Genomic DNA, 13,659 nt, shown 5'->3' with positions numbered 1-13,659 from the left:
CAAAGTGAAAGAAAATCCTTCTTTCTTTTTTTTTAACTTTTTCCAGTAATGCTGAAAAAAAAAAAAAAAAAACAAAAAGACTAAAAAAAAAAAAAAACAAAAACAAAAAAAAACAAAATTGCAGCTTTTGATCTCATACATTTTGCAAAAGAAATTCTGGATATATATATATAAATGAGTATTACATAATCTTCTTCTTCAAAAAGCTAAATATATGTACATTTGCTAAAGTGTTATATATATATATATATATATAAATGAGTATTACATAATTCTCTTCTTCAAAAAGCTAAATATATGTACATTTGCTAAAGTGTTGTCCAACTTTAGATCTAGTAAGTTCATGTTCACCTAACCCTACGAATAATTTTGTTTGTTGACATCAATGTGTTTGTCATTTATTTTCTTAAGTGTAATGTTTTGAACTAGTTCATAAACGTGGTAACAAATTCTAAGTTGTTTGGGTACTTGGATGTGACTCACACTGTATCGGATTTTTTTCTTGAAGCTGCAATTTTTGTTTTTTATTTTTTTTAGAATTACCGGAAGAAGTTAAACTCTTTTTTCGGATTTTTTTTTCTTGAAACTGCAATTTTTTTTTTCTTCCGGTACTTCTAAAAAAAAATTTATGCATTGCCTTTTTATTTAGGAAATATAATGAGTTATTTCGTTTCCTTAATAAGACCATAAGAGATGGCATTTATTTTAACCCTTAGATATAATGGACGGCTAGATTTAAGAATCTGAGAAACTCAAATTCTTTAAGAATTCTAGGGAATCCGAATCCAGCTTCGCACACTCCTCGATGACAATAGGGGTTGGCTTAGATTTTTTGTTTTAAGTTTTGTTCTTAATTTTCATTATATATTTTTTAAAAAATTTTAAATAATATTTCTTGAGACACTGTTAGTCGCTAATTGATTTGAGTTGTATGCCCTAAAAAAAATTGATCAAACATAGAGGAAAGTACCATATATGTTTATCATATTATTACAAATACCATCGCAACGCTTTTAAAACTAAATGGTATGTTTGATTTGGAAGTAAACTACAAATACAAATAAAGTATTTAAGAAAAAAAGAATGATGTAATTTTACGTGCTATAAACTCATACAACTTAGAGCATATTTAGGATTGTGTTTGATAAATAGAGCTTTTAAGTTAAAAAGTATTTTTTTTTTGCCAAAGCTTTATTTTAAGCTTTTGTCAAAAGTGCGTTTTAACCATTTTTGGGCTTTTTAGACCCTTAAAAGAGCGCTTATAATTTTTTTTACTAAACGGATACTTTTTTTCTTCAAACAGACTTTTTAAGTGTTAAACGCACTTTTAAGTCTATCAAACACACCAAAATAAGCCCTTAATCCTTGAACTAGTCAAGCTTGTTAGCAACGGCAAAGAGAGTGGTCTTAATCAGTTGAGTGAACTCTACACAACCGGAACCAAAAGAAAAGGAAGTGAAAGAATTGTATTGCATGATTGTTTGTTTACTTCGCCAAATGCCATGAGAGGAAAAATTGATCTTTTGTTGTTTTATTTGACCTCATAATTCTTTGGAATTGAAAATTAAAGTTGTCCATTTTGCTCCAAGTTGCAAAAAAATATCAAGGAAATTTGTCAGTATATTTGAATTTGCTGTAAATCTTAAACTGATTTGGACAATGATTTTTTGTAGATTTTGTCTTACAATAGTTCGAGAGGCTATTGTATATGCCATATATAATGTTTCAAATTGTATCTTTAATATTGTACGAACTATTTTACCTCTATATATATATATATATATATATATATAAACAAATATTTTTTTTCTTCAAACAGACTTTTTAAGTGTTAAACGCACTTTTAAATCTCTCAAACATACACCTAAATAAGTTCTTAATCCTTTAACTAGTCAAGCTTGTTAGCAACGGCAAAGCGAGTGGTCTTAATCAGTTGAGTGAACTCTATAAAACCGGGACCAAAAGAAAAGGAAGTGAAAGAATTGTATTGCATGATTGTTCGTTTACTTCGCCAAACACTACAAAAATTTTGTTGTTTAGTTACGGTAGTTTAGTAACGTGTTAACCCTAACGTGTCACTAGCGTTAACACGTTACTAATACTTAGTAACGTATATATAGTAACGTGTCTGACATGTTACTAATTTGGATGTTGCTAAATCCAATTTACTAACGTTTCAAGACTGACACGTTATTATTTAGTAACGTGTCAGTTCCGAGACACGTTACTAAGTATTAGTAACGTGTCAAAAAATACACGTTACTAATTTAATTATTTGTACACCTGATTGTCAACATACATTTCTCAACATACATCATCAACTGCTATCAACATATACATCAATTTCTCAACATACATCATCAATTGCTATCAACATACATTCATTTCTCAACATACATCATCAACTGCTACCAACATACATCAATTTCTCAAAATCGTATCCCAACATCGTCCACGACATATATTTGTTTCATGTCCACAAAACAGACATACATCATTGTCTATATACAACAGCATTGTTAATAAACAAATAATTATAACTATATACATATACATTAACAAAACCTTAAACATACAACTTAAGTGATTCGCGAATACATTACGTACAAACACCCTAACAAAAAATTCGGTGAACACCTTTATGACGGGTCGACTTCTCCACACTCACTGCAAATGATTACACAACAATCAGTCAGCAAACAAACACTTGAACAATCAATCAGGAATCATCAAGTCCTAACCGATTAGCTTCGTCAAACTATACGAAGGTCATACTCAACAATATTTAGGTTTAGTGACGTGTATGAACAGACGATAAATAACTTCAACGCTATAGCTACACTGCCAATACACGCCTTAGGGTATATACACAGTTTCAATGATAATCTATTCAAACTGTGAAAATGATCTAAAATTACGAAGCATATATATTATCTACGCGTATCCAGCACTTCCACAACCACAACACATATTAATTTGTATTCCTAATTTTCAAGTATTTTGAGTTAAGTATATACACTATTTATAAATATTCGATAATAACTTGTTTGAAATAAGTCATATGCATATATACAGGCTTGCTGAACCAGTGGTACAATGTCTTGATAAGCGAGACATAATTAATTCTGACTAATTATATATATATATATATATATATTATGAACCATAGAGCCAGGCCAATTACCTGGGATTAAAAGTGAACTCCTGCCAATGATTAAGCAACCCCTTATGCAACCAGTTCCCCTAAAATAAAAAAGAGACCAATTCAAAACAGAAATGTTAATATTACCGTTTCAAAAAAAAAAAAAAAAAAGACTGCTGAAAAATCAACCAACCACATGGATAATTTTCCTTACAATAACATTGGTACATGCGAAGAAATGTAATAGTTGAAAGCATTCATGCTGGCAAACAAAATAATAGACTTAAAAAAAATATATTTCAACCAAAAAAATGCCGAGTATCTCGCCATTGTTTATATTACGGTCCATGCAACATTATAAGGGCAGCCCAATTACACTTATAATGTAGTTAAACTGTAAATACAACTTGGTTTTTATTACATTTTTATATTGTTATTTAATGCACATGTTATCATATACATATATAAAAGCCGAGTTTTGACGTAGAGAGTGCTTAGAATTACGACACGTGTCCTGAACCCATGTTTTAGAGAGTGCATATAATTGCAACACGTGGCGTTATAAAGAATGAACAAGTTTAGGACATTTAAAACCAAGAGGTTTTATTCGTATTGAAATAAGATAGATGATTTATTTTATTACATTAAATCTTGATTGAAAGACCAATTTTTTTAAAGAGTAAACCGATTTTTTAACTCATTATTTTAAAAATTGAACGGTTCATATTTTTCCTCTCTTTCTCTCTCTTTTTTTCCTCTCTCTCTCTCTCTCTACAAGTCATTCACTCTCATTCCACATCTCTCTCACCGGTTCATATCTCTCTCTCTCTCTCTCTCTCTCTCTCTCCCTCCTTTTTTTTCCTCTCTCTCCACGTCCCTCTCTCTCTTAATTTCAAAGAAAAAGACATCTCTCTCCCTCCACTCTCCAACATTAATATCTCTCCTCTTTTTTCTCTCCATCTCTATCTTTCTCTTTCTCCACTCTCCAACATTAACAAAAACATAATCTATTGGCCTAAAAATTCAAATTGGAGGTAATTATTCTTCTTAACCACTCTTTTTTTTTCCAAACCAACAAACTTTTAACATATTCTAATTTATATAAATTAAATATATATATATATATATATATATATATATAAAAGCCGAGTTTCGACGTAGAGAGTGCTTAGAATTACGACACGTGTCCTGAACCCATGTTTTAGAGAGTGCATATAATTGCGACACGTGGCGTTATAAAGAATGAACAAGTTTTGGGCATTTAAAACCAAGAGGTTTTATTCGTAATGCATTTAATTATTTTAATGAAGAAAACAAAAGGTTCCGAAATTCTCTCTCTCTCTCTATCTTTATTTGTAATATATTTAATTGTCTTAATGAAGAAAACAAAAAGTTCCCAAAATTTCACTTTCTCTCTCTATTTTTCTTTTTATCTTCTCTTACTTTTTGTTTTCGTTTGTGTCCCTTATATTTTTTTCAAATTTATATATTATTTTTATTCAAATATATATAAAAACTGAGTTTTAACGTAGAGAGTGCTTAGAATTATGACACGTGTCGTGAACCCATGTTTTAGAGAATGCCTATAATTGCGACACGTGGCGTTTTAAAGAATGAACAAGTTTTGGGCACTTAAAACCCAGGAGTTTTATTTGTAATGCATTTAATTATTTTATTGAAGAAAACAAAAGGTTCCGAAATTCTCTCTCTCTATTTACATATCAATATTGTGAGACAATTAAAATGTAGGAATTTTATTTGTAATATATTTAATTGTCTTAATGAAGAAATATTATTTGTATTGAAATAAGATAGATGATTTATTTGATTACATTAAATCTTGATTGAAAGACCAATTTTTTTAAAGAGTAAACCGATTTTTTAACTCATTATTTTAAAAATTGAACGGTTCATATTTTTCCTCTATCTCTATCTCTCTTTTTTTCCTCTCTCTCTCTCTCTCCTTTTTTTTCCTCTCTCTCCACGTCTCCCTCTCTCTTAATTTCAAAGAAAAAGACATCTCTCTCCCTCCACTCTCCAACATTAATATCTCTCCTCTTTTTTCTCTCCATCTCTATCTTTCTCTTTCTCCACTCTCCAACATTAACAAAAACATAATCTATTGGCCTAAAAATTCAAATTGGAGGTAATTATTCTTCTTAACCTTTTTTTTTTCTTTCCAAACCAACAAACTTTTAACATATTCTAATTTATATAAATTATATATATATATATATATATATATATATATATATATATATATATAAAAGCCGAGTTTTGACGTAGAGAGTGCTTAGAATTACGACACGTGTCCTGAACCCATGTTTTAGAGAGTGCATATAATTGCGACACGTGGCGTTATAAAGAATGAACAAGTTTTGGACATTTAAAACCAAGAGGTTTTATTCGTAATGCATTTAATTATTTTAATGAAGAAAACAAAAGGTTTCGAAATTCTCTCTCTCTCTTTATTTGTAATGTATTTAATTATCTTAATGAAGAAAACAAAAGGTTCCCAAATTTTCTCTTTCTCTCTCTATTTTTCTTTTTATCTTCTCTTACTTTTTGTTTTCGTTTGTGTCCCACATATTTTTTTTTCAAATTTATATATTATTTTTATTCAAATATATATAAAAACTGAGTTTTAACGTAGAGAGTGCTTAGAATTATGACACGTATCGTGAACCCATGTTTTAGAGAATATTTATAATTGCGACACATGGCGTTTTAAAGAATGAACAAGTTTTGGGCACTTAAAACCCAGGAGTTTTATTTGTAATGCATTTAATGATTTTAATGAAGAAAACAAAAGGTTCCGAAATTCTCTCTCTCTCTCTTTATATATCAATATTGTGAGACAATTAAAATGTAGGAATTTTAATTTTAATAGATTTAATTGTCTTAATGAAGAAATATTATTTGTATTGAAATAAGATAGATGATTTATTTGATTACATTAAATCTTGATTGAAAGACCAATTTTTTTAAAGAGTAAACCGATTTTTTAACTCATTATTTTAAAAATTGAACGGTTCATATTTTTCCTCTCTTTCTCTCTCTTTTTTTCCTCTCTCTCTCTCTCTCTACAAGTCATTCACTCTCATTCCACTTCTCTCTCACCGGTTCATATCTCTCTCTCTCTCTCTCTCTCTCTCTCTCTCTCCTTTTTTTTCATCTCTCTCCACGTCTCTCTCTCTCTCTTAATTTCAAAGAAAAAGACATCTCTCTCCCTCCACTCTCCAACATTAATATCTCTCCTCTTTTTTCTCTCCATCTCTATCTTTCTCTTTCTCCACTCTCCAACATTAACAAAAACATAATCTATTGGCCTAAAAATTCAAATTGGAGGTAATTATTCTTCTTAACCTCTCTTTTTTTTTCCAAACCAACAAACTTTTAACATATTCTAATTTATATAAATTAAATATATATATATATATATATATATATATATATATATATATATATATATATATAAAAGCCGAGTTTCGACGTAGATAGTGCTTAGAATTACGACACGTGTCCTGAACCCATGTTTTAGAGAGTGCATATAATTGCGACACGTGGCGTTATAAAGAATGAACAAGTTTTGGGCATTTAAAACCAAGAGGTTTTATTCGTAATGCATTTAATTATTTTAATGAAGAAAACAAAAGGTTTCGAAATTCTCTCTCTCTCTTTATTTGTAATGTATTTAATTATCTTAATGAAGAAAACAAAAGGTTCCCAAATTTTCTCTTTCTCTCTCTATTTTTCTTTTTATCTTCTCTTGCTTTTTGTTTTCGTTTGTGTCCCTCATATATTTTTTTTTCAAATTTATATATTATTTTTATTGAAATATAGATACAAACTGAGTTTTAACGTAGAGAGTGCTTAGATTTATGACACGTGTCGTGAACCCATGTTTTAGAGAATATTTATAATTGCGACACGTGGCGTTTTAAAGAATGAACAAGTTTTGGGCACTTAAAACCCAGGAGTTTTATTTGTAATGCATTTAATTATTTTAATGAAGAAAACAAAAGGTTCCGAAATTCTCTCTCTCTCTTTATATATCAATATTGTGAGACAATTAAAATGTAGGAATTTTATTTGTAATATATTTAATTGTCTTAATGAAGAAATATTATTTGTATTGAAATAAGATAGATGATTTATTTGATTACATTAAATCTTGATTGAAAGACCAATTTTTTTAAAGAGTAAACCGATTTTTTAACTCATTATTTTAAAAATTGAACGGTTCATATTTTTCCTCTCTTTCTCTCTCTTTTTTTCCTCTCTCTCTCTCTCTACAAGTCATTCACTCTCATTTCACATCTCTCTCACCGGTTCATATCTCTCTCTCTCTCTCTCTCTCTCTCTCTCTCTCCTTTTTTTTCCTCTCTCTCCACGTCTCTCTCTCTCTTAATTTCAAAGAAAAAGACATCTCTCTCCCTCCACTCTCCAACATTAATATCTCTCCTCTTTTTTCTCTCCATCTCTATCTTTCTCTTTCTCCACTCTCCAACATTAACAAAAACATAATCTATTGGCCTAAAAATTCAAATTGGAGGTAATTATTCTTCTTAACCTTTTTTTTTTCTTTCCAAACCAACAAACTTTTAACATATTCTAATTTATATAAATTAAATATATATATATATATATATATATATATATAAGCCGAGTTTCGACGTAGATAGTGCTTAGAATTACGACACGTGTCCTGAACCCATGTTTTAGAGAGTGCATATAATTGCGACACGTGGCGTTATAAAGAATGAACAAGTTTTGGGCATTTAAAACCAAGAGGTTTTATTCGTAATGCATTTAATTATTTTAATGAAGAAAACAAAAGGTTCCGAAATTCTCTCTCTCTCTCTATCTTTATTTGTAATATATTTAATTGTCTTAATGAAGAAAACAAAAAGTTCCCAAATTTTCACTTTCTCTCTCTATTTTTCTTTTTATCTTCTCTTACTTTTTGTTTTCGTTTGTGTCCCTTATATTTTTTTCAAATTTATATATTATTTTTATTCAAATATATATAAAAACTGAGTTTTAACGTAGAGAGTGCTTAGAATTATGACACGTGTCGTGAACCCATGTTTTAGAGAATGCCTATAATTGCGACACGTGGCGTTTTAAAGAATGAACAAGTTTTGGGCACTTAAAACCCAGGAGTTTTATTTGTAATGCATTTAATTATTTTAATGAAGAAAACAAAAGGTTCCGAAATTCTCTCTCTCTCTTTATATATCAATATTGTGAGACAATTAAAATGTAGGAATTTTATTTGTAATATATTTAATTGTCTTAATGAAGAAATATTATTTGTATTGAAATAAGATAGATGATTTATTTGATTACATTAAATCTTGATTGAAAGACCAATTTTTTTAAAGAGTAAACTGATTTTTTAACTCATTATTTTAAAAATTGAACGGTTCATATTTTTCCTCTCTCTCTATCTTTCTTTTTTTCCTCTCTCTCTCTCTCTCTTTTCTCTCTACAAGTCATTCACTCTCCAGAATGTGGCTCACCTTTTAGCAAGTTCGGCTATAGTGCATTGTATGAATAAGGTGTGGCTGTATGACCCGCCAGAATGTATACGTGACTATTTGCAAGCAGATATTTCTGCTCTGCCCGTTTCAACATAAATACAAGACACTAGTTATTCTCAAAAAAAAAAAAAAAAAAAAAAGTCATTCACTCTCATTCCACGTCTCTCTCACCGGTTCATATCTCTCTCTCTCTCTCTCCTTTTTTTTCCTCTCTCTCCACGTCTCCCTCTCTCTTAATTTCAAAGAAAAAGACATATCTCTCCCTCCACTCTCCAACATTAATATCTCTCCTCTTTTTTCTCTCCATCTCTATCTTTCTCTTTCTCCACTCTCCAACATTAACAAAAACATAATCTATTGGCCTAAAAATTCAAATTGGAGGTAATTATTCTTCTTAACCTTTTTTTTTTTTTTTCCAAACCAACAAACTTTTAACATATTCTAATTTATATATATATATATATATATATATATATATATAAGCGGAGTTTTGACGTAGAGAGTGCTTAGAATTACGACACGTGTCCTGAACCCATGTTTTAGAGAGTGCATATAATTGCGACACGTGGCATTATAAAGAATGAACAAGTTTTGGGCATTTAAAACCAAGAGGTTTTATTCGTAATGCATTTAATTATTTTAATGAAGAAAACAAAAGGTTTCGAAATTCTCTCTCTCTCTCTTTATTTGTAATATATTTAATTGTCTTAATGAAGAAAACAAAAGGTTCCCAAATTTTCTCTTTCTCTCTCTATTTTTCTTTTTATCTTCTCTTACCTTTTGTTTTCATTTGTGTCCCTTATATTTTTTTCAAATTTATATATTATTTTTATTCAAATATATATAAAAACTGAGTTTTAACGTAGAGAGTGCTTAGAATTATAACACGTGTCGTGAACCCATGTTTTAGAGAATGCCTATAATTGCGACACGTGGCGTTTTAAAGAATGAACAAGTTTTGGGCACTTAAAACCCATGAGTTTTATTTGTAATGCATTTAATTATTTTAATGAAGAAAACAAAAGGTTCCGAAATTCTCTCTCTCTCTTTACATATCAATATTGTGAGACAATTAAAATGTAGGAATTTTATTTGTAATATATTTAATTGTCTTAATGAAGAAATATTATTTGTATTGAAATAAGATAGATGATTTATTTGATTACATTAAATCTTGATTGAAAGACCAATTTTTTTAAAGAGTAAACCGATTTTTTAACTCATTATTTTAAAAATTGAACGGTTCATATTTTTCCTCTCTCTCTATCTCTCTTTTTTTCCTCTCTCTCTCTCTCTCTTTTCTCTCTACAAGTCATTCACTCTCATTCCACATCTCTCTCACCGGTTCATATCTCTCTCTCTCTCTCTCCTTTTTTTTGCTCTCTCTCCACGTCTCCCTCTCTCGTAATTTCAAAGAAAAAGACATCTCTCTCCCTCCACTCTCCAACATTAACAAAAACATAATCTATTGGCCTAAAAATTCAAATTGGAGGTAATTATTCTTCTTAACCTTTTTTTTTTCTTTCCAAACCAACAAACTTTTAACATATTCTAATTTATATAAATTAAACTAAAATTAAAGGTCTTATCTTTTAATTCATTTGAATGTTTATGGATTTTTTTTTTTTTTTGTCTAATTTACTCGAATTTTCAAGCATTTTTTCTCTACTTTTGAAAGCAATATTATTTTGCTTTTTTTTTTTTTTTTTAATATTTGGAATTATATAGGTTTTATTTGTATTGAAATAAGATAGATGATTTATTTGATTGCATTAAATCTTGATTGAAAGACCAACTTTTTTAAAGAGTAAACTGATTTTTTAACTTATTATTTTAAAAAGTGAACGGTTCATTTTTTTTTCTCTCTCTCTATCTCTCTTTTTTTCCTCTCTCTCTCTCTCTCTCTCTCTCACTCTTTTATTTTATTTTTTTATTTTTTTTATTTTTTCTCTCCAAGCACTCTCATTCTACATCTCTCTCTTGAGCCGGTTCATCTCTCTCTCTCTCTCTCTCTCTCTCTCTCTCCTTTTTTTCCTCTCTCTCCACGTCTCTTTCTCTTTTTTTCTCTCCAAGTCTTTCACTCTCATTCAACATCTCTCTCTCTCTTAATTTCAAAAAAAAAAAAGACATCTTTCTACCTCCACTCTCCAACATTAATATCTCTCCTCTTTTTTCTCTCCATCTCTATCTTTCTCTTTCTCCACTCTCCAACATTAACAAAAACATAATCTATTGGCCTAAAAATTCAAATTGGAGGTAATTATTCTTCTTAACCTTTTTTTTTTTTTTTTTTTTTTTTTTCAGACCAATAATGTTTTAACATATTCTAATTTATATAAATTAAACTAAAATTAAAGGTCTTATGTTTTAATTCATTTGAATGTTTATAGATTTGTTTTTTTTTTTTGTGTAATTTACTCGGATTTTCAAGCATATTTTTAAGGTTTTTTTTTTTTTTTTTTTTACTTTTGAAAGCAATATTATTTTGCCTTTTATTTTTAATATTCATAATTATATAGGTTTTATTTGTATTGAAATAAGATAGATGATGTATTTGATTGCATTAAATCTTGATTGAAAGATTTTATTTTATTTTGTGTTCATAAATTTTTTCTCTCTCAAATATTGAGAATTATGTGAATTTTATTTGTATTTAAATATAACCTTTAGCATGTCTTTTTATTGAAAGAGTGATAATTGATTTTTTAACATGATTATTTTAGCCTGTAATTAATAAAAAAAAAATGAAGATGTATTTAAATTTTAAAATCAAAGATCATAAAAAACCCTGCGCATAACGCGAGTTATATGCTAGGGTATATATGTATAAATAGATACATAGATACTTTTTCTTCACTTTTGTAGAGGTAACCAAAAAGAATTTTCCTTCCAAAATGCTTCTTCTTCATTTTTGTAGAACACTTATCATATCATTTTTGGTTTTATCTTTGTGTATCTATGTATAAATTCTTCACGAGTGTAAATTAATTATTTTTATGTTTGTTTCTCTAGAAAGTTTCATTGTTTTGAAATATAATAGGTATCACACCAATAAGATTTTATGTTTTAATTCATTTGAATATTTTATTAGATTTTTTTTTTCTTCGTTTTGTGATTTACTCAAATTTTCTAGCATTTTTTGGAAGTATTGAAAGAAATTTATTTGATTGCATTAAATATTGAGTGAAATGTGTGTTTTATTTTGTATTAAAAAGAAGAGAGAAGATTTTGTTTATTATACTCTGTATTTTTTCTGAAATCATTAGAACTTTATGGATTTTATTTGTATTACAATATAATAAATATCACATCAACAATATCAGAGTTTCCTACTAACTTTCTATTAATATTTTGATCATCAGAATTCAAGTGTCCTTTTTGCTATTTTTATTTTTTATTTTATACTTTTCATTAAGTAAATGTTTGGTATATTTCAAAAAAAAAAAAAAAACATGTTTAGTACAGTAATTTACTGGTGCATAACCTTTAGTATGTATTTTTACACATATATTTTAACTTATAATAAAAAGTAAGATGAGATGCGTTTAACTTTTAAAATTAAATTATAATGAAGAATCCCGTGCATAGCACGGGTTACATGCTAGTATAATGTTAATTGTGCAGTACGTGCTTAGTGTTAATTAGCTTGGTTGGTGTCGGTCGGCAGAATTGTAAATGGGGATTTGAGGATTTCTGTGTGGGACTTTTCCATCTTGATTACTAAAGTTCGTTCTCTCTTAGTCTTTGGTAAGAAAAGCAAATGTGAGAGAGAGAGAGAGAGAGAGAGAGAGAGTTTGAATTAAAAAAACGTGAACTTAATTTTTTAAAAATGATATACACGTGCTGTTCTACTCCTAAATCTCTTTTTGTTTAATAATTAATTAAGAGTTAAGTAATGTTCAAAAAAATAATTAAGAGTTAAGTATGTTATTTTATTTTATTTTATTTTTAGAATCAATCAGCTTTATTGATTATAGAGAAACTTGCTCAAAATAAACCAATGTTTGGATACTAGTGGGGTAGGCACCTACCCAGACATTCTTCCCCTGGAGGGATAAAGCTAATTGAGCAAGACTATGTGCTACTTTATTGGCTTCACGAGAGACATGTTCCACCTTCCAATCTGCTACGCTGTGCAGCTTTACCTTGGCATCTCGGATGATTGAGCCATAAATACCCCACCAGTCTTCATTGCGTTGCATGAGTTGGATGATCTCCAACGCGTCACCCTCCAAGATAATCTGTTGCCACCCCATATCAACAGTCAACTCCACAGCTTGCCTCATCGCCAAAGCCTTAGCTGAAGAAGAGTCCCGAATGTGGGGTTTTGAGTTACAGACCGTTGCCAATACTCGTCCTGCATAGTCCCGAGCCACTATTCCCATCTCCATTTTCCTCCCCACTGCATCAATGGATGCATCCCAATTCAGCTTTATGCAGCCACCGGGAAGGGGCTGACACTGCAACACTGGTCGTGTTGGAGAAGTCCGGGTTATTTCGTGACCCATACTAATTTGCACCTGCTCATAGTCTCGTAATTGGGTTCAGGCTTTGTGAAGAACTGCCGATGGTGATAACATCTCCCCGCTATGAATCAACTGGTTACGCCTAAACCAAATCTGCCGTGCCACTGCAGCAAATAAAAGAATTTCTTCCTCCTCCAACTTTCCCAGCAAGTATTCAAATAGCGTACAAAAGTCACTAGCATAACTCGAGCACTTCTGTATACTCCTGTTGCATTCCAGCCAAACATCTTGGGCTGAAGGGCAACTCCAAAGAATGTGACCTGGGTTTTCCTCTGTCTGTTCACATAAAGGACACAGTGAGTCAAGCGTAATCCGACGACGAAATAGATTGCCCTTCGTTGGTAGCACATTTTGGCAGGCCTTCCACAGAAAAATCTGCAGGACTCGGGGTCCTTTAATGGACCAAATTTTTCTCCATATATTTTCCCCATAACCCACTGCCGAG

General features: G+C 29.8%; 1 protein-coding gene across 1 annotated transcript; it reads right to left on the bottom strand.

Moving 5' to 3' along the window:
* Positions 1–12,659: 12,659 nt before the first annotated feature.
* On the bottom strand, positions 12,660–13,196 carry LOC148584377 (uncharacterized). Its single transcript, XM_088518419.1, has one exon. It carries the CDS (start codon positions 13,194–13,196, stop codon positions 12,660–12,662), a length of 537 nt encoding a protein of 178 aa, XP_088374545.1.
* Positions 13,197–13,659: the final 463 nt, after the last annotated feature.

The sequence above is a fragment of the Corylus avellana genome, chromosome 7, assembly GCF_965113065.1.
Source record: "Corylus avellana chromosome 7, dhCorAvel1.hap1.2, whole genome shotgun sequence".
In the NCBI taxonomy this organism is placed as follows: Eukaryota; Viridiplantae; Streptophyta; class Magnoliopsida; order Fagales; family Betulaceae; genus Corylus; species Corylus avellana.
The sequence above is the reverse complement of the archived record's forward strand: the minus strand, read 5'-3'. Positions and strand labels throughout refer to the sequence as shown.